Raw genomic sequence first — 21819 nt, 5'->3', positions numbered from 1 at the left:
ATGTTCATTCATCCATGCACTCACACAACAGGCCTTTATTGAGTTTTTTGAGGTATGAGCCTCTATACTAGATTCTAGTGGAACAAACTGAGCACAGCTTTCTCTTCTGGAAGTCTGTCGTCTTATTTTGGAGACAGACATGAATACTAATAGTTACAAATCTAAGTAATAAGTGCTAAGCTAGGGTTTGAACCGGAATAGAATAAAGATGATTGTCCAAAGCTGCTCAGAGTATGCATGAGCCTTCAGCGAGGAGTTCATGGTTGGGCTGGGTATTATAATCAAAGTGATCAGCACCATTAGCATCACCTGAGAACTTGAGAGATAGGCAAATTTGAGGGCTACTCCCGGACCTATGGAAACAGTATCTTGGAGTGGGGACCAGCAATCAGAGCTTTAGCAAGGTCTCCAGGGATTCTAATATGACTCAAGTTTCAGAACCACTGACATTGGTTTTCAGCAAACAGGCAGGGTGAAGGGAGCAGAGATTCACAGTTTAACTGAAATGTGTCACTTCTTCCTGAAAATTAGGTTTAAAATTATTTTAGATTATAGGGCAGACATTTTTTTTTTTTGAATTAAGTAAAAGAAATGCCACCAACCTTTCCTCATGAATTTTGAGATGGAGTGATCAAATATGTGAGAAGGTACAGCAGTGTGGTTGGCCATGGGGTTATGCTTCATTACGTCAAATGAAGTATGGTGGATGATCTTGTTTATAACATCATCTGACAAAGTTTTCTCCAAGAATTTCAAAATCTTGAGGATCTCTTGTTTTGGATTCTGACCATGGAAGAAAAAGGCACTGTGAAGGGGGTGGAAAGAAGAAGAGCTTGGCCAATTAAAGTGACAGCTTGTTTAACAGATGGACATTGTCAGGAGGGTTTCTGGGTCTGACCTATATGTCTCAGTGCCACTTGCCTTTTTTATGTCCTCATAGAAGAGGTAGAGGATCTGGTGTGTGTCTTTTGCAGCCCACCATCCTTTCACATGGTCAAACCAGGACCCATAAGCAACTAGAAGATGTCAGAGCACTGTTAGTTCCCGGTACCAGGACAAAACCCAAGACTATAAAATAAATTAGCACTCATTTGAAATAAGCTTCTGTAATTTTCATTCTGGTTACTTAATGAAGTGAATGTAATTTTCTACTAATAAAATTTGTTCATACTTATGGAGTAAAGCAGAGATTTATAGTACACATTTATTATATGTGACTTTGCACACATTGATGATTTATTGAGACAGACCTTAAAAGATTAGACAATAAAATACTTCCCCTGTTCCTAGTAAATGGTGCTTAGTTTCAGATTCAATTACTAATTCAGACCATCTGATGTAGGACTAGGGTCCTCCTGCTGCTTTCCCTGTTTAGCTGTGCTAAGCAGTTTGCAAGTTCCTGTTCTGAAAGAGATACAGCAGTAGTGGAGAGGTGGGCTCGAGGAGAACTTCTATTTACATGTGAGGCTGCGTCTATGTGGTAAACATGCAATGCATTTTCTTATCACCAGTAGGTAAGAGAGTGAATGGACACCTGAGTTAGCCTGTACCATATTTTATTTCAGTGATATTTTAATGTTTCTGATAGGTTGTCTCTTCTCACAGCTTCCTGGTTTGGTTCTGGGTAGTCATTATAAACACAGGAGTTATCTTTATTGAGGGTTAGCTATGTTGCAAGCATTGTGCTAAGTGGAAGATTTGTCTGAAGGATGATGGAAAACATTCTCCAGAGGTAAAATGACCACAAACCAAGTCAGCAAGGAGTGAAATGCTCTCTTTTGAATCAGGATGAAGAGAGATGTACGTTTGCAGTGGCTTGAACCTTGGCATGTGTCATGGTGACTGGTATCTGTGTCAGCTAGGTTCTACAGAGAAACAGAACAACAGGCAAATCCAGAGAAGAATACATTAGTGCCCCTTATTCACAGGTGATATATCGCATGACCCCCAGTGGATGCCTGAAACCACAGATAGTACCAAATTACATTATCATCGTGTATATGTTTTTTTCTATACATACATATGTATGTTAGTTTAATTTATATATTAGGCACTGTGAGTGAATAATAACAAAACTAAACAGCTATTACAAAAATACTCTATAATATAGTCACATCTTATGTGAATGTAGTCTCCCTCTCTCTATCCTTCTTTCCCTTGAAATACTGTAATATTTTTGAATTGGGGTTGACTGTGGATGGCTGAAACTGCAGAAAGTGAAATCAAGTATAAAAGGGACTCATATATGTATGTATGTGTGTGCATGTTTCATATATGTGCATAATATATATGTGTACATATAAAATTTATTTTAAGCAATGGCTATATCATAGTATATATATATATACAGATAAAATATAAATTATGTATATATTGTTTATTTACAGGAATTGGCTTCTACAATTGTGGAGCTTGGCATGTTTGAAGTCTGTAGGGCATGCTGGAAACTCAGGCAAGATTTGATATAACAGTCCTAAGGCAGAATCCTTTCTTTTGGAAACCTGAGTTTTTTTCTCTTATGACCTTCAACTGACTGCATAAGTTCCATCCATATTATTAATATTTAACATTATCTCCTTTTCTTAAAGTCAACTGATTATAGATATAAATTACAACTACAAAATTGATACTTTCACAGAAACACTGGGATTTGTGTTTGATTAAATAAGTAGGTGCCACAGTCCAGCCAAAATGACACAAAAACAGTGGCACACCTCTGGCCTTGGGAAAAATCATACAAGAAAAGAAGCTTGGATCCTCTTTTCCTTTCCTTTCTCCTACTATGCCTGCTCTCAAAATTTCTCTTCATAAATATTGGAAATCTATTCACCTGAAGTCCTATCTAGAGTTGTTATTTTTCTCTTTGCATCCGTCAGTACTTTTTTTTATGTTTCTAGAGAAATTGTTCTAATGCGGTTATCTCTCTTGATTCACTAGAGTGATGTGCTTGATGGAAATTATTATTTATTGACTTTTCCACAGATACCTGTTTTTCATGTCACAGAAGTCACTTTATTTTGATTCTTTCCCCTCAAGAGAATATGAATGCTGTGGTCAGGATTGATTATAATGAAACTCAGTTCTCTGACAGACACTTGTTCAGGGATAGTTAGGTTGCTCAAGGACTGGGAGCCTTCAGCAACACAACTCAGCCATTTCACTTGTGGAAGTTCTAATTATTTGAGAGAGGTTAATGAAATGGAGCAGACACCATGTAATTTTCATCAATTTTTCCAGGTCTGCTGACTGCATTGCAATGAAATACTATCATCATGTTTCTGTATTAAAGCTCATACAAATATGTAAAGATGGTCCTTACATCCTAAATCTCCTTATGTAGCCATCTTGTCTCTTCTTCTATCTAGAGATTGGTGTTTCCATGAGATAGTCTTCTTCCGTGAAGGGGTTGAGGTCCTTGCCAATTTGATTTGACACCTGGTCAAATCTAGTCAAATACTATTTTGTCAAGTGTGGCCCTAATGTGTTCACTGGTTTTCTGGAAAGTGTGATCTTGTTGGTAAGTGGATGAGGGGCCATGGCTGCTATGATTTTGCACTGTGACCTGTGGGAAAGGCTCTCTGTGGCTGTGCAGTGTATGACTTTTGTGACTACAAGTGGCAGCCCAGCAGTCCAATAATGCTGCTAGGGAAAACGACAGGAAGTCATCTCCTGCCTTTCCACTGCCAGGTCTTTCCAAAGAAAATGTCTCCTCTTTTTATTTTGAAGTTGACTGTTTGAAACTCAGGTCAAGGATTTGAGGATTGTTACCTTTGTCTCAACATTTAAGACATCAGTTGACCTCAATTTACATTTGTATTCAATTTTGGAAAAATACCTCTTCTACTTGGCTTATCCAGTTCCACATTACCAACATAGGACCTCTTCACTCAGGATGGCCTTTCGTACAATTATATTTTAGTTTACAGAGGTGCTTATTGTTAAAGTCTCCTGAAAAAGGGTACCACAAAATTGGTTTTCACTCACCTTTTCCTGACATGAATTCCTCATAAAATTCCTCCAAGTTCTGAGGATCATACAATAAGGAAGTCATCCTGTGAAAGTGGTAGTAAGATACCAGGCAATCCTTGGCATTTCTGGCCACATAGATAATCTGAAATCAAGGAGGGGGAAGGAAGCCAGGAAGAGAAAAATAAGACTGAGAAAAAAATACTCTAGGAGAGTGTTTCAATACAACGGTGACTACATCCTGTAAGTTCATAGCATTGTGTCCATTAGTTATGAGTTAAAATATTAAATAAATGGAGCCATTTCTGCTCTGCAACCCTGCTAGCCATGGAGAACACCAAGACAAATGAGAGTGCCCCACTTCAGAGTGGTTATGAATAATGCAGGAGGATGAACACAATGTTTGGACAGCACTGTCAGTCATGGTTGGAACATGATGTGATATGTGAGTAGTCATGGAGGAATTGACAAAGCATTCCTGAGCATTCAGGGATGGGCCAGAAATGGTGAATTTCAGGTGTGTTTCACTGTGTTGAAAGAAATATTCCAGATTCACAACAGGGAAAAGATTCGAGAGTGAGAAAACATTTTTGTGCATACCATCTCATTTGGCTCCTAAAAGGGTTAGTGTTAGGTGAGGAGAGAACAGGTATTATTCTTCAATAGAAGTAAATGACCTTCAGATAATGGGAGGGACTCCCACTCATTCATGCTTAGTACATGAGTGGGTCAGGCCTGGTCACAGAAATGGGGAAACGGAGTCCGCAGCTAGTTCCTGGATAGTTGTATGAGACTCACACAGAGGAATGTTTTAGTGTTCCTCAAAGATTAGAATGCTTTTCTTGGTTGCTATATATATATATAAAATGTGTATATTCCATGCCTCCATAATCTACTGAGTAGACTAAGGTCAAACCTGTCCTCATTTTTATCCCCCTCACCTCTATATATGATCTCTCAGAAAGTCCAGTTAATTCTTTCTATCCTTCTAACCTGTACACTGCACTGCATAACTACCTCCTGTACTCCAGTCAACTCACTGCTATCTTTTCCCTCCCACTTTGTCAGCCTGCCTCTAGAAAACACAGCCTGCCTTAGAAAACATGGATGCTTGCAGATTTCAAATTATGTAATTCTTGATTTTAAGTACTTCATCTAAGAAAAAATAGCAAATTATATTTAAAAAATATTTTTCAATGTAAATTATTTTGAAAGATATCTTCAGTTGTATAGTTTATATCACCAAGCTAAAAGAAGTTTGAAAAGCCTGCTCTTTTTACCTTGCAGTTTTCTTTCCAGATAGATGGTGGAACCAGATGTGAAGGGAGGTGAGTTTTTATTAGTCGTGGTGAGGACATTTCAAGAGCTATCTCCAAATCTAGAAAAAGTAATTTATATTGTTTATTTATTCTTGACACTTTGCCAAAATACTTGAATTCCATTTGTATCTTTGTCTAAAGAATGATTACATTATGTTTCATTTTTGTTAAAGATATTAACTGTTTATCCACAAGGACATACAAAGCATCTACTCCTGCCTAACCATCTAGGAGATTTTTGCTTATTTCCTCTTATCCTCTCAGCTTTTAGACTTTCAGGAAAGCTCTTTATCACCCTCAATAAATTCTGAGAATGTTCAATATATATGTGGTTGTTCTTTTCCTCTCTCTCTCTCTCTCTCTTTGTTTCTCAGAAATCACACCCATCCTTTTACAATATTTTGTCATTCTTGGAAAATCTTTGAATTTACATTTGTGTCTTAATTTAGAGAGAGGTTTAATTTTTTCCATTGGAGACACTAGTCGTCTATCACAAACACATGTAAAGCATTTTTCGTTCCAAAAGTCTTTGAGGAGGTTTTTCTTTATTTCATGTTACTCACTGGGTTTTACACTCTTAGGAAACCTTTTTAGCTCCCACAATTAATGCTGAGAATGTCCACGGTATATCCTCAATACTTCTCCTTTTTCTTCAGAAATCACACCTGTCCTTTTATAATAGCTGATTGCTAATTTCTGGTCTTTTCACTGATTCAAACATATGAAGGAGAATACAAAGGAGAGGGAGTGTTCTTTATCATAACATTGGGAAGGAGAAATACGAGAAAGAGAATGAAATCTTATTGGGTAGCTAAAGGCCACAAGCTAAGAACAGGAGGAAGCCCTGAAGACCCAGTCTAAGGTTTTACTTATTGGCTTGTGAACAATTTGACCTCATGAAAGATGCAGGCTACATTTGGCTACCATGGAAGCTCTGTCGAAGACAGTACACATTGTTCTGGAATCCTGCATTGAAATCCCTTTCTGTCTTGGTGCATATTACTCACCTGTTTTTTCTTTATGGGGAAATTTCAGTTCAAGGAGAGGGCATCTCTCTAGAGAACTGTCTCTTTTGCATTTCTCCACATCACCATCATTTTGAATCATGTCTAAAATTTCTTGCATCCATGTTGTACCTGAAAATATTTGAAATAGTTCTTTCATTTTATCAACTAAACTTTCATCCTAAGTTATTGAATATTTTGAACAAAGGCAGCAACATGAGAGTACTTTGAAATTTGATCAATGTTGCCGAGGCAGAAGTGAAAACTGTTATATACCTGCATCTATCTATATCTATCTATCTATTTATCTATCTATCTATCTATCTATCTATCTTCTATCTCTCCATGTAGCTATCTATGTATCTATATTTCTCTATGCATCTATGTATGTATGTATCTATCTATCAATCAATCATCTATCATCTTTTAGTATTTAATCTCTCATCTATCATGTTTGAGTGATCCATTTTTATGTTTCCTATATTATGACACTTCATGCCTAAAAATGCTGTATCTCCCAATATGACATTCTCTTGTAATGGTTACTAAATGTTTCTCAGAGCATCTAGTTTATAATAAAACCTTAATAACATGAGATATTCAACCTATATTAAAATTTTTTCAATTGTGTTGTAATGTTATTTATCACTTTTTCCCAATTAAGATTTATAAGCTGCATTACTTTGGCTGCCCTTTTTGTCTCAGCTTAGAATCATCCTTCCATATTTTTTCTTCATGACACTGATTTTTGTTCTTTGACATTGGTTTTTGAACAGATCAGCCAGTCGTCCTGTAGTACTTACTCTGCATATTCTGGATTTGTCTGATTGTTTCCTCATAGTACATTTTTGTTTCTCTATTTGCCATAGACTGGAATCCAGGTCTTGGTTAGTTTCTGGTGACCATTTTTGGCAGGTTTCTAGGCACTGCTTGGTACTTCTTCTACCATGTATGCCAAGAAGTACATACATCAGATTGCCTCACTACTAGTGATACTACTGTTTATCTTTCAGTTTTGGAGATGACCACCAGATTGCTCATTATAAAGGTCCACATTTCCATTTGCTTTTAGGAATAAAACTGTATGGTGACATTTCAGTACCATGTGACCAACCAGTTCCTCTCAGATTTTACCTAGTTATTTTAGGATTCATTCATTAATGATCCTGCTTGACCTAATTTTTATTGTGGGTAGCAAATTGTTTATTTTCTAATCACATCACTTCTCTATTTATTAGGTAGATCATCATATAAAAAACTTTCCCTCATGAAATAGGGAAGAACTACAATTCCTGTAAATTCTTTTTTTTCTCCCCATGTTATCCCTCCCCAACCTCCCTACCCTCAACTGTTCCTTCCCTATTCCCCCACAACAGACCCCAGTGTGTGATGCTCCCTCCCTGTATCCATGTGTTCTCATTGTTCAACACCCACCTATGAGTGAGAACATGTGGTATTAGTTTTTCTGTTCTTGTGTCAGTTGGCTGAGAATGATGGTTTCCAGATTCATCCATGTCCCTACAAAGGACGTGAACTCATCCTTTTTTGTGGCTACATAGTATTCCATGGTGTATATGTGCCACATTTTCCTTGTCCAGTGTATCATCGATGGGCATTTGGGTTGGTTCCAGGTCTTTGTTATTGTAAACAGTGCTGCAGTGAACATACTTGTGCATGTGTCTTTATAATAGAATGATTTCTAAGCCTTTGGATATATACCCAGTAATGGGATTGCTAGGTCAAATGGTGTTTCTATTTCTAGGTCCTTGAGGAATTGCCACACTGTCTTCCACAATGATTGAACTAATTTACACTCCTACCAACAGTGTTAAAAGTGTTCCTATTTCTCCACATCCTCTCCAGCATCTGTTGTCTCCAGATTTTTTAATGATCACCATTCTAACTGGCATGAGATAGTATCTCAATGTGGTTTTGATTTGCGTTTCTCCAATGATCAGTGATGATGAACATTTTGTCATATTTGTTGGCCTTATAAATGTCTTCTTTTGAAAAGCGTCTATTATGTCCTTTGTCCACTTTTGAATGGGTTTGTTTGTTTCTTTCTTGTAAATCTGTTTTAGTTCTTTGTAGATTCTGGATGTTAGCCCTTTGATGGGTAGATTGCAAAAATCTTTTCCCATTCTGTTGGTTGCCAGTTCACTCTAATGATTGTTTCTTTTGCTGTGCAGAAGCTCTGGAGTTTAATTAGATCCCATTTGTCTATTTTGGCTTTTGTTGCCAATGCTTTTGGTGTTTTAGTCATGAAGTCCTTGCCTATGCCTATGTCCTGAGTGGTTTTGCCTAGGTTTTCTTCTAGTTTTTTTCTGGTGTTAGACTTTATATTTCTGGATTTGTCTCTCTTTAAGTCTGCTATTGGTATATAAGAATGCTTGTGATTTCTGTACATTGATTTTGTATCCTGAGACTTTGCTGAAGTTGTTTATCAGTTTAAGGAGATTTTGGGCTGAGATGATGAGGTCTTCTAATTATACAATCATGTCGTCTGCAAATAGAGACAATTTGACTTCCTCCTTTCCTAATTATTCCTGTAAGTTATTTTTCTTTATTATTTCTTTTTAGGCTAAGAGATGAATAATAGTTATCTTTAATCATAATAAATAAGTTTTGCTTTCTTTTTCTTTTTTTCATCATTATGGAATCATGTTTTTTGAAATAAACTTCAGTGTGGGTGAGAATTACATAGAAGAGAATGAACCTATTATAAATGTATAGTTTAATGAAATTTGACAAATATATGCAGTCATTACCATAATCAAAATTACAACCGTGTGTCTACTGCAATCAATCATTCCTTTTGCCACTTTCAACTCCATGGAACTGCTGATCTATTTTTGTTTTTGTCAATATAAATTAGTTTTACAGATTGTAGAATTTCATAAAATGAAACCATACAGTGTGTCCTCATACATCTGATTGTTTTCACACACCATCATTATTTTGGGATTCATTCATGTTCTTGTATATATCTGTAGTTTATTTCTCTTTATTACTGAGAACAACTCAATTTTATGGATAAGCAATTACGTGTTTATTCATTTATATAATAAAAATTTAGGTTTTTGTCAGTGTTGGGCTATTTTTGAATAAATGTGCTATAATATTTGTGTATAAGTTTTTGGATAAACATAGATTTTTATTTTAGAAGGTAAATCTCTAGAATTGGAATCGCTGGGTTGTGTGGCAGGTGCACATTTAATTTTATAAGAGAGTGTTGAACGTAATACAATGTTATGGCCTCCCCAACAATGCATGGGAATTTCAGTTCCTCTGTGTCCTTATAACGCTTAGTATTCCCAGGTTTTTAGCCATTTGAAATGGTGCGTAGTGGTATTTCATTATGGTATTAATTCACATTTTCTCATAATAAATAATGTTGAGTATCTTATTCTGTGTTTATTGGTTAGTAGTATAGCTTTTTTGGTGATAAGTGTTTTTTATATATTTTGTCCAATTTAGTACTTTTTTTTTCAGTTGTAACAGTTCTTTATGCCTTCTGCCCAGATATAGGTATTGTGAATATTTTCTCTCCATGTGTGTCATGTATTTTTATTTTTTTAACTGGGTCTTTAGAAGAGCAGAAGTTTTAATTTTGATGAAGTCCAATTATATTGAACTTTTATGAAATACAAATCATAAAGTTAGTGTTTTCCATTATTTTCCAAAATTATTGTTGTATAATCTAAACTTTGAAGCTATTTTTCTATCTATACTCTCATAGTTTTATAGATTTAATTTTAATATTTTGAAGTCTGATGCATTGCACTTTTACATTTTTGCATGTGACACAAAGTAAAGGTCAATTATTTATGTCTGTCCTGTCCATAAAACAAAACCACACTCCTTTGAATGCTGAAGCTGAGTTAAATGTCATTAAATCAGCTAATATAAACCCAGCCACTTTACTCTTTCTATCAAAAATATTGGCTCTTAAGGACATTTATATTTTCATATAAATCTTGGAATCAACTTGTCAGTTTGTGATTCAGATTAAATTGAATATATAGATTAATTTAGAAATTAATGTATCTTAAAAGTATTGATCCTTTTGATCCATAGATATGGTATGGCTCCTTATTTATTTAGGTCTTATACAATTTCTCCCCATAGTGTTTTCACTTTCAAGTTGTGCACAGCTTTGTTAAATTTATTTCTGAATATTTCATGTTTTCAGGTGCTATTTGTTTTATCAATGGTGTTTTTTAAAATTATACTTTAAGTTCTGGGGTACTTGTGCAGGATTGTTATGTAGGTATACACGTGCCATGATGGTTTGCTGCCTCCATCCCTGCTTCACCTACATTAGGTATTTCTCCTAATGTATCCCTCCCCAACCTCCCTACCTCCTGCTATCCCTCCCTTAGCCCCCCACCACCCAACAGACCCCAGTGTGTGGTGTTCCCCTCTCTGTGTCCATGTGTTCTCATTGTTCAACACCCACTTATGAGTGAGAACATGCACTGTTCGGTTTTCTGTTCTTGTGTCAGTTTACTGAGAATAATAGTTTCCAAATTCATCCATGTTCCTGCAAGGACATGAACTCATCCTTTCTTATGGCTGCATAGTATTCCATGGTGTATCTGTCCCACATTTTCTTTATCCAGTCTATCCTTGATGGGCATTTGGGTTGGTTCCATGTCTTTGCTATTGTAAACAGTGCTGCAATGAACATATGTGTGCATGTATCTTTATAACAGAACAATTTATAATCCTTTGCATATATACCCAGTAATGAGATTGCTGGGTCAAGTGGAATTTCTATTACTAGATCCTTAAGGAATCGCCACAGTGTCTTCCACTAATTTACACTCCCACCAACAGTGTAAAAGCATTCCTGTTTCTTTACATCCTCTCCAGCATCTGTTGTCTCCAGACTTTTTTAATCAACAAAGCATACATTCTTTTCAGCATCACATCGCACTTACTCTAAAATTGACCACATAATTGGAAGTAAATCACTCCTCAGCAAATGCAAAAGAACAGAATTGATAACAGTCTCTCAGACCACAGTGCAATCAAAATAGAACTCAGAATCAAGAAACTCATTCAAAACCACACAACTACATTGAAACTGAACAACCTGCTCCTGAATGACTACTGGATAAATAATAAAATGAAGGCAGAAATAAAGATGTTCTTCAAAACAAATGAAAATGAAGACACAACGTACCAGAATCTCTGGGACACATTTAAAGCAGTGTCTAGAGAAAAATTTATAGCACTATTATTTTATTTATTCCCACATGAGAAGCGAGGAAAGATCTACAATCGACAGACACCCTAATGTCCAAATTAAAAGAAGTAGAGTAGCAAGATCAAACACATTTAAAAGCTAGCAGAAGACAAGAAATAACTAAGATCAGAGCAGAACTGAAGGAGATAAAGACACAAAAAAACCTGCAAAAAATCAATAAATTCAGGAGCTGGTTTTTTGAAGATATCAACAAAATAGATCAACTGCTAGCCAGAGTAATAAAAAAGAAAAGAGAGAAGAATCTAATAGATGCAATAAAAGCTGATAAAGGGGATATCACCACCAATTCCACAGAAACACAAACTACCATCAGAGATTACTACAAACACCTCTGTGCACATAAACCAGTAAATCTAGAAGAAATGGATAAATTCCTGGACACTTACATTCTCCCAGACTAAAGCAGGAAGAAGTTGAATCCCTGAATTGAACGATAACAAGGTCTGAAGTTGAGACAGCAATTACTAACCAAAAAAAGTCCAGGTCCACACAGGTTCACAGCTGATTTCTAGCAGATGTACAAAGAGAAGCTGGTACCATTCCTTCTGAAACTATCCCAAACAATACAAAAACAGGGAGTCCTGCCTAACTAATTTTATGAGACCAACATCATCCTGATACCAAAACCTGGCAGAGACACAACTGAAAAAGAAAACTTCAGGTCAATAGCCATGATGAACATGGATGCAAAAATCTTCAATAAAATACTGGCAAAACGAATGCAACAGCACATCAAAAAACTTATCCATCACAGTCAAGTAGGCTTCATCTCGAGTATGCAAGCCTGATTCAAAATATGCATATCTATAAATATAATACATCACATAAACAGAGCCAAAGACAAAAACCACATGATTATCTCAATTGATGCAGAGGAGACCTTTGACAAAATTCAACAGTGCTATATGCTAAAAACTCTCAATAAACTAGGTATCGATAAACTAGGTATCAATAAACTAGGTACCTCAAAATAATAAAAGCTATTTATGACAAACCGACAGCCAATATCATACTGAATGGGCAAAAACTGGAAGCATTCCCTTTGAAATCTGGCACTAGACAAGGATGCCCTCTCTCACCACTCCTATTCAATATAGTACTGGAAGTTCTAGCCAGAGCAATCAGACAAGAAAAAGAAATAAAGGGTATTCAATTAGGAAAGGAGGAAGTCAAATTGTCTCTATTTGCAGACGACATGATTGTATGTCTAGAAGACCCTATCACCTCAGCCCAAAATCTCCTGAAACTGATAAGCAACTTCAGCAAAGTCTCAGGATACAAAATCAATGTGCAAAAATCACAAGCATTCCTATACACCAATAACAGACTTAAAGAGAGCCAAATCAAGAATGAACTGCCATTCACAATTGCTACAAAGAGAATAAAATACCTAGGAATACAACTAACAAGGAACGTAAAGGAACTCTTCAAGGAGAACTACAAACCACTGCTCAATGAAATAAGAGAGGACACAAACAGATGGAGAAACATTCCATGTTCATGGTTAGGAAGAATTAATATTGTGAAAATGGCCATACTGCCCAAAGTAATTTACAGATTCAACACTATCCCCATCAAGCTACCAATGACCTTCTTCACGGAACTGGAAAAAACCACCTTAAACTTCATATGGAACCAAAAGAGAGCCTGAATAGCCAAGTCAATTCTAAGCAAAAAGAACAAAACGGGAGGCATCACACTACCGGACATCAAACTCTACTACAAGGCTACAGTAATCAAAACAGCATGGTACTGGTACCAAAACAGATATAGACCAATGGAACAGAACAGAGGCATTGGAGGCGACACAACATATCTACAAACACCCGATCTTTGACAAACCTGATAAAAACAAACAATGGGGAAAGGATTCCCTGTTCAATAAGTGGTGTTGGGAAAACTGGCTAGCCATATGCAGAAAGCAGAAATTCGACCCCTTCCTGACACCTTACACTAAAAATGACTCCAGATGGATTAAAGACTTAAACATAAGACCTAACACCATAAAAATACTAGAAGGAAACCTAGGCAAAACCATTCAGGACATAGGCGTAGGCAAGGACTTTATGACCAAAACACCAAAAGCATTAGCAACAAAAGCCAAAATAGACAAATGGGACCTAGTCAAATTCCACAGCTTCTGCACGGCAAAAGAAACAGTCAATAGAGTGAATCGGCAACCAACAGAATGGGAAAAAAATTTTGCAGCCTACCCGTCTGACAAAGGGCTGATATCCAGAATTTACAACGAGCTAAAAAAGATATACAAGAAAAAAACAAACAAGCCCATTCAAAAGTGGGCGAAGGATATGAACAGATACTTTACAAAAGAAGACATACATGAGGCCAACAAACATATGAAAAAATGCTCATCATCACTGGTCATTAGAGAAATGCAAATCAAAACTACATTGAGATACCATCTCACGCCAGTTAGAATGGCGATCATTAAAAAAACTGGAGACAACAGATGCTGGAGAGGATGTGGAGAAATAGGAACACTTTTACACTGTTGGTGGGAGTGTAAATTAGTTCAACCACTGTGGAAAACAGTGTGGCGATTCCTCAAGGACCTAGACATAGAAATTCCATTTGACCCAGCAATCCCATTACTGGGCATATATCCAAAGGATTATAAATCGTTCTACTACAAGGACACATGCACACGAATGTTCATTGCAGCACAGTTTACAATAGCAAAGTCCTGGAACCAACCCAAATGCCCATCGATGATAGACTGGACAGGGAAAATGTGGCACATATACACCATGGAATATTATGCAGCCATAAAAAATGAGGAGTTCGCGTCCTTTGTAGGGACATGGATGAACCTGGAAACCATCATTCTCAGCAAACTGACACAAGAACACAAAATCAAACACCACATGTTCTCACTCATAGGCGGGTGTTGAACAAGGAGAACACATGGACACAGGGAGGGGAGCACTATACACGGGGGTCTGTTGGGAGGGAGTGGGGGGGACAGCGGGGCGGTGGGGAGTTGGGGAGGGATAGCATGGGGAGAAATGCCAGATATAGGTGAAGGGGAGGGAGGCAGCAAATCACACTGCCACGTATGCACCTATGCAACAACCTTGCAGGTTTTTCACATGTACCCCAAAACCTAAAATGCAATAAAAAAAAGAAAGAAAACTAGGAAAAAACAAACAAACAAAAAAAAAAACAAGTGAGTTTTGGGCATCAGGTGTGCTCATTGTTACTAGAATGTATTTCAGTCTAGGAATTTTTAGAGAAGAATTAGAAATCTAAGGCATTTTAAATCAAGGTCAATATTTGTGCTTCTCTTAATAAGACTTATTTGGTACAGAGCAGAAAATCCATGATTGACATCCCCAGGAACTTTAGAGGATTAGAAAATCAATTTCTGTTTAATATCTGGAATAATAGATTAATATTTGGAGCATGACATGTTTATAGGAGGCTTCCCTGAGTGAGGGATGATGTTTAAAAAAGTCATATGTCTTTCAATTTATTGACCTCATATTTGATGTGTGTTATTGGTTCTGGAATGGGGGCATTATCTGCCCTATTTCTAAGGCATTTAGAAATCTTTTATCTTGAGAGAGTGCTATTGGAAATTGTTACCCTAGGGATCACGAATGCTAAATGTCCTGCAACATCAAAGAACAGATCGCCATAATAGGAATTTTTTCTTTTGAAATCCCACTCATGCTTCATTGATCAATACAGATTATGCCATAATTTCACAAGCAAATATTGAATATTTTTATGTTTTGATAGTCTTACCTGACTTTGGGTAAGTTGCCAGAATAAGATCATCAGGCCTGGCTGGGAAATTATATATTTTATCCCACATTTCTTTTGTTGATACCAACACAGGGACTCCATCTATATCCAGGATGTCCAATAGTGTTGAGATTTTATCCATAGTGGGAGCATTTTTCTCATTCTTTGCCATTGGGAATCTGGGATGGGTATGAGCAATAGTAATTAAAATTTTAAAAATGTTTTATGGCTCATAGCATGGGTTATCATCTTACTACCATTGATTAGAATAATATAAAATAAGTAAAAGCTAACATATAACATGCCAACAAGTTACTCTATGTGCCTTAATTATTTAATCTTCATAGCCACCACATAAAATAGGTAATTTTCCTCTGTTTTCCTAGATGTGGAAGATTCAGTCATTATACATTTAAGTAATTTGAAAATAATCAATACCTGTTGTTGCTGGGATTTATACCCAAATATTCTTTATCCTACTATCTGACCTAACAACCATGTTATCTCTTAATAGGGAATATAATGAGCAATGTATCATATATTGCTTCCGTGTCTTCAAGATGCTATTTTATACAATTAGAAGTGAGACTATTACATTGAAGAAAATTCAAAATAATGTTTTTAAGGAAGTTTTTATACTCAATTTTCTTGAATAGTTTTTACAGAGAAAATTATCAAAAAACAGAATTTTATGTAGCATGCTTTTATTCATGGAATCATTTTTGAAATATCGGCCATGGGTTACAGCTTAAAAAACTCTCATGTACCCATGTACCCCAAAACTCTCACGTCTACTAACTCTGGAATTTGAAATTAAGTTGAGGTATGATAAGGTTTGGCTCTGTCCCCACCCAAATCTCATCTTGAATTCCCACATGTTTTGGGAGGGACCTGGTGGAAGGTAACTGGATCGTGGGGACTGGTCTTCCCCATGAAGCTCTCATGGTGGTGGACAGGTCTCATGAGATCTGATGGCTTTATAAGGAGGAGATCCCCTGCACAAGCTCTTTTTTTCCTTCCCTGCTGTCAGTCACATAAGATGTGACTTGCTCCTCCTTGCCTTCTGCCATCACTGTGAGGCTTCCCCAGCCACATGGTACATTAAGTCTGTTGGATGTCTTTCTTTTTTAAATTACCCAGCCTCAGGTATGTCTTTATCAGCAGAGTAAAAAGGGACTAATACAATATATTTGCACTAGTAGGGTGGGGCGCTACTGTAGATACCTGAAAATGTAAAAGTGACTTTGGAATTGGGTAACAGGCAGAGAATGGAACAGTTTGGAGGGTCAGAAGAAGATAGGAAAATGTGGGAAAGTTTGGAACTCCCTAGACACTTGTTGTTGAATGGCTTTTACAAAAAGTGCCAGTAATGATCTGAACAATGAAATCCAAGGTGATGTGGTCTCAAATGGAGATGAGAAACTTGTTGGAAACTGAGGTATAGGTCAATCTTGTTATGTTTTAGTGAAAAGTCTGGTGGCATTTTGGTCCTGCCCTAAAACTCTGTGGAACTTTGAACTTGAGAGAGATGATTTAGGTATCTGGTGGAATAAATTTCTAAGCATCAAAGAATTCAAGAAGTGACTTGGGTGTTGTTAAAGGCATTCAGTTTTTTTTAATTTTTTATTTTTTATTATACTTTAAGTTCTGGCATTCAGTTTTATAAGGGAAGGAGAGCATAAAAGTTTGGAAAATTTGCAGCTTGACAATGCAATAGAAAAAAAATATCTCATCCTGGGGGGAGAAATTCAAGCCAATTGCAGAAATTTGTATAAGTATATTTGCATAAGGAGCTGAATGTTAATCCCCAAGACAATGAGAAAAATGTCTCTAGGCCATGTCAGAAGTCTTCATGGCAGCCCCTCCCATCACAGACCCCGAGGCCTGGGATTAAAAATGGTTTTGTGGGCTGGGCCCAGGATCCCCACGTTGTATGCAGCCTAGGGTCTTGGTGCCCTGATTCCCAACTGCTCCAACCATGGCTGAAAGGAGCCAACACAGAGCTCGAGCCATGGCTTCAGGTGGTGGAAACCTCAAGCTTTGGAAGCTTCCACTTGGTGTTTGGCCTCTTAATGCACAGAAGTCAAGAATTGAGGTTTGGGAAACTCTGCATAGATTTCAGATATATGGAAACACCTGGATGCCCAGGCAGAAATTCCTGTGGGAGGAGGATGCCCTCATCGAGAACCTCTGCTAGGGTAGTGCAGAAGGGAAATGTGGGGTCCAAGCCATCACACAGACCACTGGGGCACTGCCTGGTGGAGCTGTGAGAAGAGGGCCACCACTGTTTTCCAGACCCCGAATGGTAGATCCATTGACAGCTTGCACTGTGCACCTGGAAAAATCACAGACACTCAAGGTCAGCCCATGAAAGAAGCTGGGAGGGAGGATATACCCTGCAAAGTCACAGGGGTAGAGCTGCCCAAGACCATGGAAACTCACCTCTTGCATCAGCATGACCTGAATGTGAGACATGGAGTCAAAGAAGATCATTTTGGAGCTTTAAGATATGTCTGCCCCACTGGATTTAGAACTTGCATGGGGCCTGTATCCCCTTTGTTTTGGCCAATTTCTCCCATTTGGAATGTATGTATTTACCCAATGCCTGTACTCACATTGTATCTATGAAGTAACTAACCTGCTTTTCATTTTACAGGATCATAGGTGAAAGGGACTTGCCTTGTCTCAGATGACACTTCAGATTGTGGACTTTTGAGTTAGTGTTGAAATGAGTTAAGATTTTGGGAGACTATTGGGAAGGCATGATTTGTTTTGAAATGTGAGGACATGAGATTTGGGAGAAGCCAGGGGTTGAATGGATATGGTTTAGCTGTGTCCCCACCCAAATCCCATTGTGAATTTCCACATATTGTGGGAGAGACCTGGTGGAACATAACTGGATCACAGGGGCAACTCTTGCCCATGGAATTCTTGTGGTGGTGAGTGGGTCTCACTAGATCTGATGTTATTATAAGGGTGAGTTCTCCTGCATAAGCTCTTTTTATTTTTCTTTGCCTGTTACCATCTATGTAAGACATGACTTGCTCCTCTTTGCCTTCTGCCATGATTGTGAGTCCTCCCCAGCCACATGGAACTGCAAGTTGATGTTAAATCTCTTCCTTTTGTAATTTGCCCAGCCTTGGGTATGTCTTTATCAGCAGCATCAAAATGGATTAATACAGTAAATATGTGAAACATTTAATCTTGTCATACTCATTGAGGTTCTTTGTCCCATTTGGAAGGAAAAAAAGGAATCCTCTCAGGATCAGACATATATTAGTTTGCAGAAAAGAACTTAAGTATGAGATTAAAGAAATATTTAGGTTGAGAGTGACATAATATATGCAAAAATATGTAAACTCTCATTGTACAATGCCTTTAATGTAGTTGAAATTGAATAAATGTGAATCCTCCCTTCTTCATTGTGAGGGAAAATGATAAACATACATCAAAACATCCAGAGAAATGTATTTCTATAGTTTGTTAATCAGAGTTCTGAAAGAAGTAGATTCCATGGGGTTGTGAATTTGAGGACTTTCTGGGAAATAGTGAAATAGGCTTCCTTCCTGCAGAATGTCTTGGATCATTGAATTCATCAGTGGGAATTTTGAATCCTTAAAAATAGAATCTGGTTGGTAGCACTTTCAAGTCCTGTAAGTCTTTTACTTTTTTAAAAACAGAATTTTCATAGAATTTGCATTCTTGAAAATATACTATGGAAAATTCTGACCATGTCAATATGTAAAATCAGTGGATGGCTGCAGTGCTGAGGTGGCCTCCTGGTCCCATACTCAACCAACCTTTCGTCTTATATCCAATTCTAAGAAACACACATAATTTCACTTACTTTGTGCACCAGACCCAGGTAGAATGACCTTTTATGGGTTTCATTTCAAGGTGCAAAGTGTCTTTTTTCATAAGTGTGGTATTTGGAATGCTCAGTCATTTTTAGAAGCAGGGCCAAGTGTCAGTTTTGCTTAATTTCCCAAGTTAGGAATGCAAAGTTAAAAAAAATTTCTTTCTGCCATTACACTAGGAACTCTCCTTCATCAAATATAAGGCCCAATCTACCAGAGAATAAACATTAAGCAGAAAATGCAGAATTTATGCAGCCCACTTGTGCTTAAAGTCCTGGAGGTTTGGGTTCCTGCCCGTGTCCCAGCTTTGCGTTCTGCCCAGGTGGTCTCATTGGCAGGCAGGATATGCTCTGGCAGCATCTTTGACCATGTTTAATATTACTCATCAATGCTCTTTCAGTATCTTGGACAATGTGTATCTACTCACATGGACAATCTTGTGAAGCAATTTGTTGCTTGAATAATGACTGTCATCTTGAATAATATAATAGTAAAACACATGAAGTTCTTCTAATTGGACATTTATTTTATAGGAATTCCTGAGAGCCAGATAATCTTTGTTTACAAAGTATTTGGAAGATGTAAACTTCCCCAAATTATACTTGTCCCATCATTCTTTTATTGATTCTTTTATTATTGTTGGTTGGCAGGTTTGGCCTACATCAATTAATTTAAACATTTCAACTAATTTAATTTATGTGAGAAGTTTAAATTTCAAAGGTTAATTGAAGTTTGTGACAGCATAGCCAGTTTGGAAATTTTTGGTGTTAAATTTTTTTAAAGTAAACATCATAAGGCAAAATTAAATCAGATGATTAAAGGCAGTCTTTGTTCCTAACAGAGGTTAAGTAACCATTGGATTCCTCTTCAGGTAAAGAATGAAGGTGGCTTGGTTAAAGTGTTACTGAAATGAACATTGAGGGTCTTACTTTGGGCCTTGGGTAAAATAATATTTCAAAGGAGGTTAGATCACCAGCTCAAATTTGGTAAACATTTTCTGTCAAGAGAAACTTCTTTTGAGGAATCTAATAGAAGATTTCAGTCACTGAAAACGTAAACGTAAAAGAAACAAGAGAATAATTAGATGAGAGTCTGCAATCTATTTAACAGCAATATTAAAGATAAACAAATTGAGTATTAGAGTTACCTGAAAGAATGTAAATTTTATATATCATAATGATATATCAACACTTTTGAGGAGACCAAAATAAACCTATGTATATTATTATTTAAAAGCAGGGGTTGGAGGGATAGGGGAGGGATAACATTAGAAGGAATACCTAATGTAGATGATGGGGGATGGATGCAGCAAACCAACATGGCATGTATATACCTATGTAACAGTCCTGCATGAGCCTGCATGAACTGCACATATACCCCAGAACTTAAAGTATAATAATAAAAAAAGCCATGTGGTTATTTTCTAAGAAACAGACCCAAAACATTTGTGAAATACTTTAATTTATCCTCATTTCATAAAATAAAAGTCAATTATAACTAACAGTGATGTTTACTTTTGAAGTAACCTTAAGTGCCCAGGATTCCTGGGTTTCACTGAAACACGTAAGAGGGGTAAGCGATTCATGAGTGACACCTCAAGGTGTACTCCCTATTAAGCAGCATGCCAGATCCCAAACGTCTTTCCCTTTCAGTCTTTTGTCATTTAAAAAGAGAATCCAAATGATAGACAATTATACATTCAAGTCTGTGTCTTCCCCCATAAGCAGAGATACACTTTTGAGAACTCCAGCTAGATTCATGTATAGTACTTATGGTAACACCTCCTGTTAATATCTAGAATAATAGTCTCACTTAACCCGTGAAGACTCCAACCTACAATGACCAAAATGGGGTAGTTTTGATATGCCTAAATTACTTTATTTATGTGCACAATTAGAAAAAGTGCCTCTAAAACTAAACAATTAGCAGAGTTACTTTCAATGGTACTTAGAAGAAAACCAAAGAGGCCTTGGTAAAGCTCTTTGCCTACAGGAAGAAAATAGAAAGCACTCTAAAGTTATTTCTGAATTAAAGAAAACTGCTAAAGCTTTTCCTCTTCCTCCTTCTTCTGCATCTCTTTATCCCTCCTTATCTGAATTGCCTCACTCAGACTTGCCTTCTGTTCCCCTTTCTTCCACTCCTGCTGCTACAGCTCCATTTCTTGAACAGTCAGTATGTGGTAGCAGAGAACTTAACATAGTTTATCAACCATGGTGAAAGATAGAACTTAGAGACGTCATTAAGGAATCTCCTGATTGCAACAGGGTCCTAGTGATTTTGCCAGGAAATTTGAACTAAATATTTGACTTTATGACCCTACTTTTTCTGATTTATATCAGTTAGTTCACATTAGCATCAGAAAGTAAAGTTGAAGATTGCCTAGTTAAGGAAAATTGGAGAAGCTTATTGAAGGACTTTTATAAATTTTCAGAATATTGAAGACATGCCTGTGAGTTTTCCAAATTTTGCTCCAAGCCATGCTTTAGTATTCCAAAGAGTTGTTGACTTGGACAAAATATAATAATGTCAATAAAACCCAGGCATGTTAGTAATGACCTATTTTGATAGATTTGAAAATATTCTAACGATATTGAAGATTCTTTAAAAAGAGCTATGGCCATCATCAAAATGAT

At 36.9% G+C, this 21819-nt stretch overlaps 1 protein-coding gene across 2 annotated transcripts in view; it reads right to left on the bottom strand.

The window, feature by feature from the left end:
• SULT1C3 (sulfotransferase family 1C member 3) overlaps positions 1–21819 on the bottom strand; it is a 99904-nt gene that overhangs the window by 63605 nt on the left and 14480 nt on the right. Inside the window, exons 2-7 of one of the 2 annotated variants that reach the window (XM_021669002.2) lie at positions 15330–15508; positions 6293–6421; positions 5247–5344; positions 3985–4111; positions 922–1016; positions 603–783 (exon numbers count right to left, since the gene is read on the bottom strand). In XM_021669002.2, the coding sequence (XP_021524677.2) occupies positions 603–783; positions 922–1016; positions 3985–4111; positions 5247–5344; positions 6293–6421; positions 15330–15501 (802 nt within the window). In that variant the 5' untranslated portion in view covers positions 15502–15508. The remainder of the gene's footprint in view (positions 1–602; positions 784–921; positions 1017–3984; positions 4112–5246; positions 5345–6292; positions 6422–15329; positions 15509–21819) is intronic. The other variant, XM_012474286.3, reaches the window with a different exon arrangement.

This window comes from Aotus nancymaae, unplaced genomic scaffold, assembly GCF_030222135.1.
Source record: "Aotus nancymaae isolate 86718 unplaced genomic scaffold, 86718_ANA_hifiasm-v0.15.2.pri h1tg000155l, whole genome shotgun sequence".
NCBI classification, from domain to species: domain Eukaryota; kingdom Metazoa; phylum Chordata; class Mammalia; order Primates; family Aotidae; genus Aotus; species Aotus nancymaae.
Note: the sequence above shows the minus strand (reverse complement) of the source record. Positions and strands in the feature narration are given on the sequence as shown.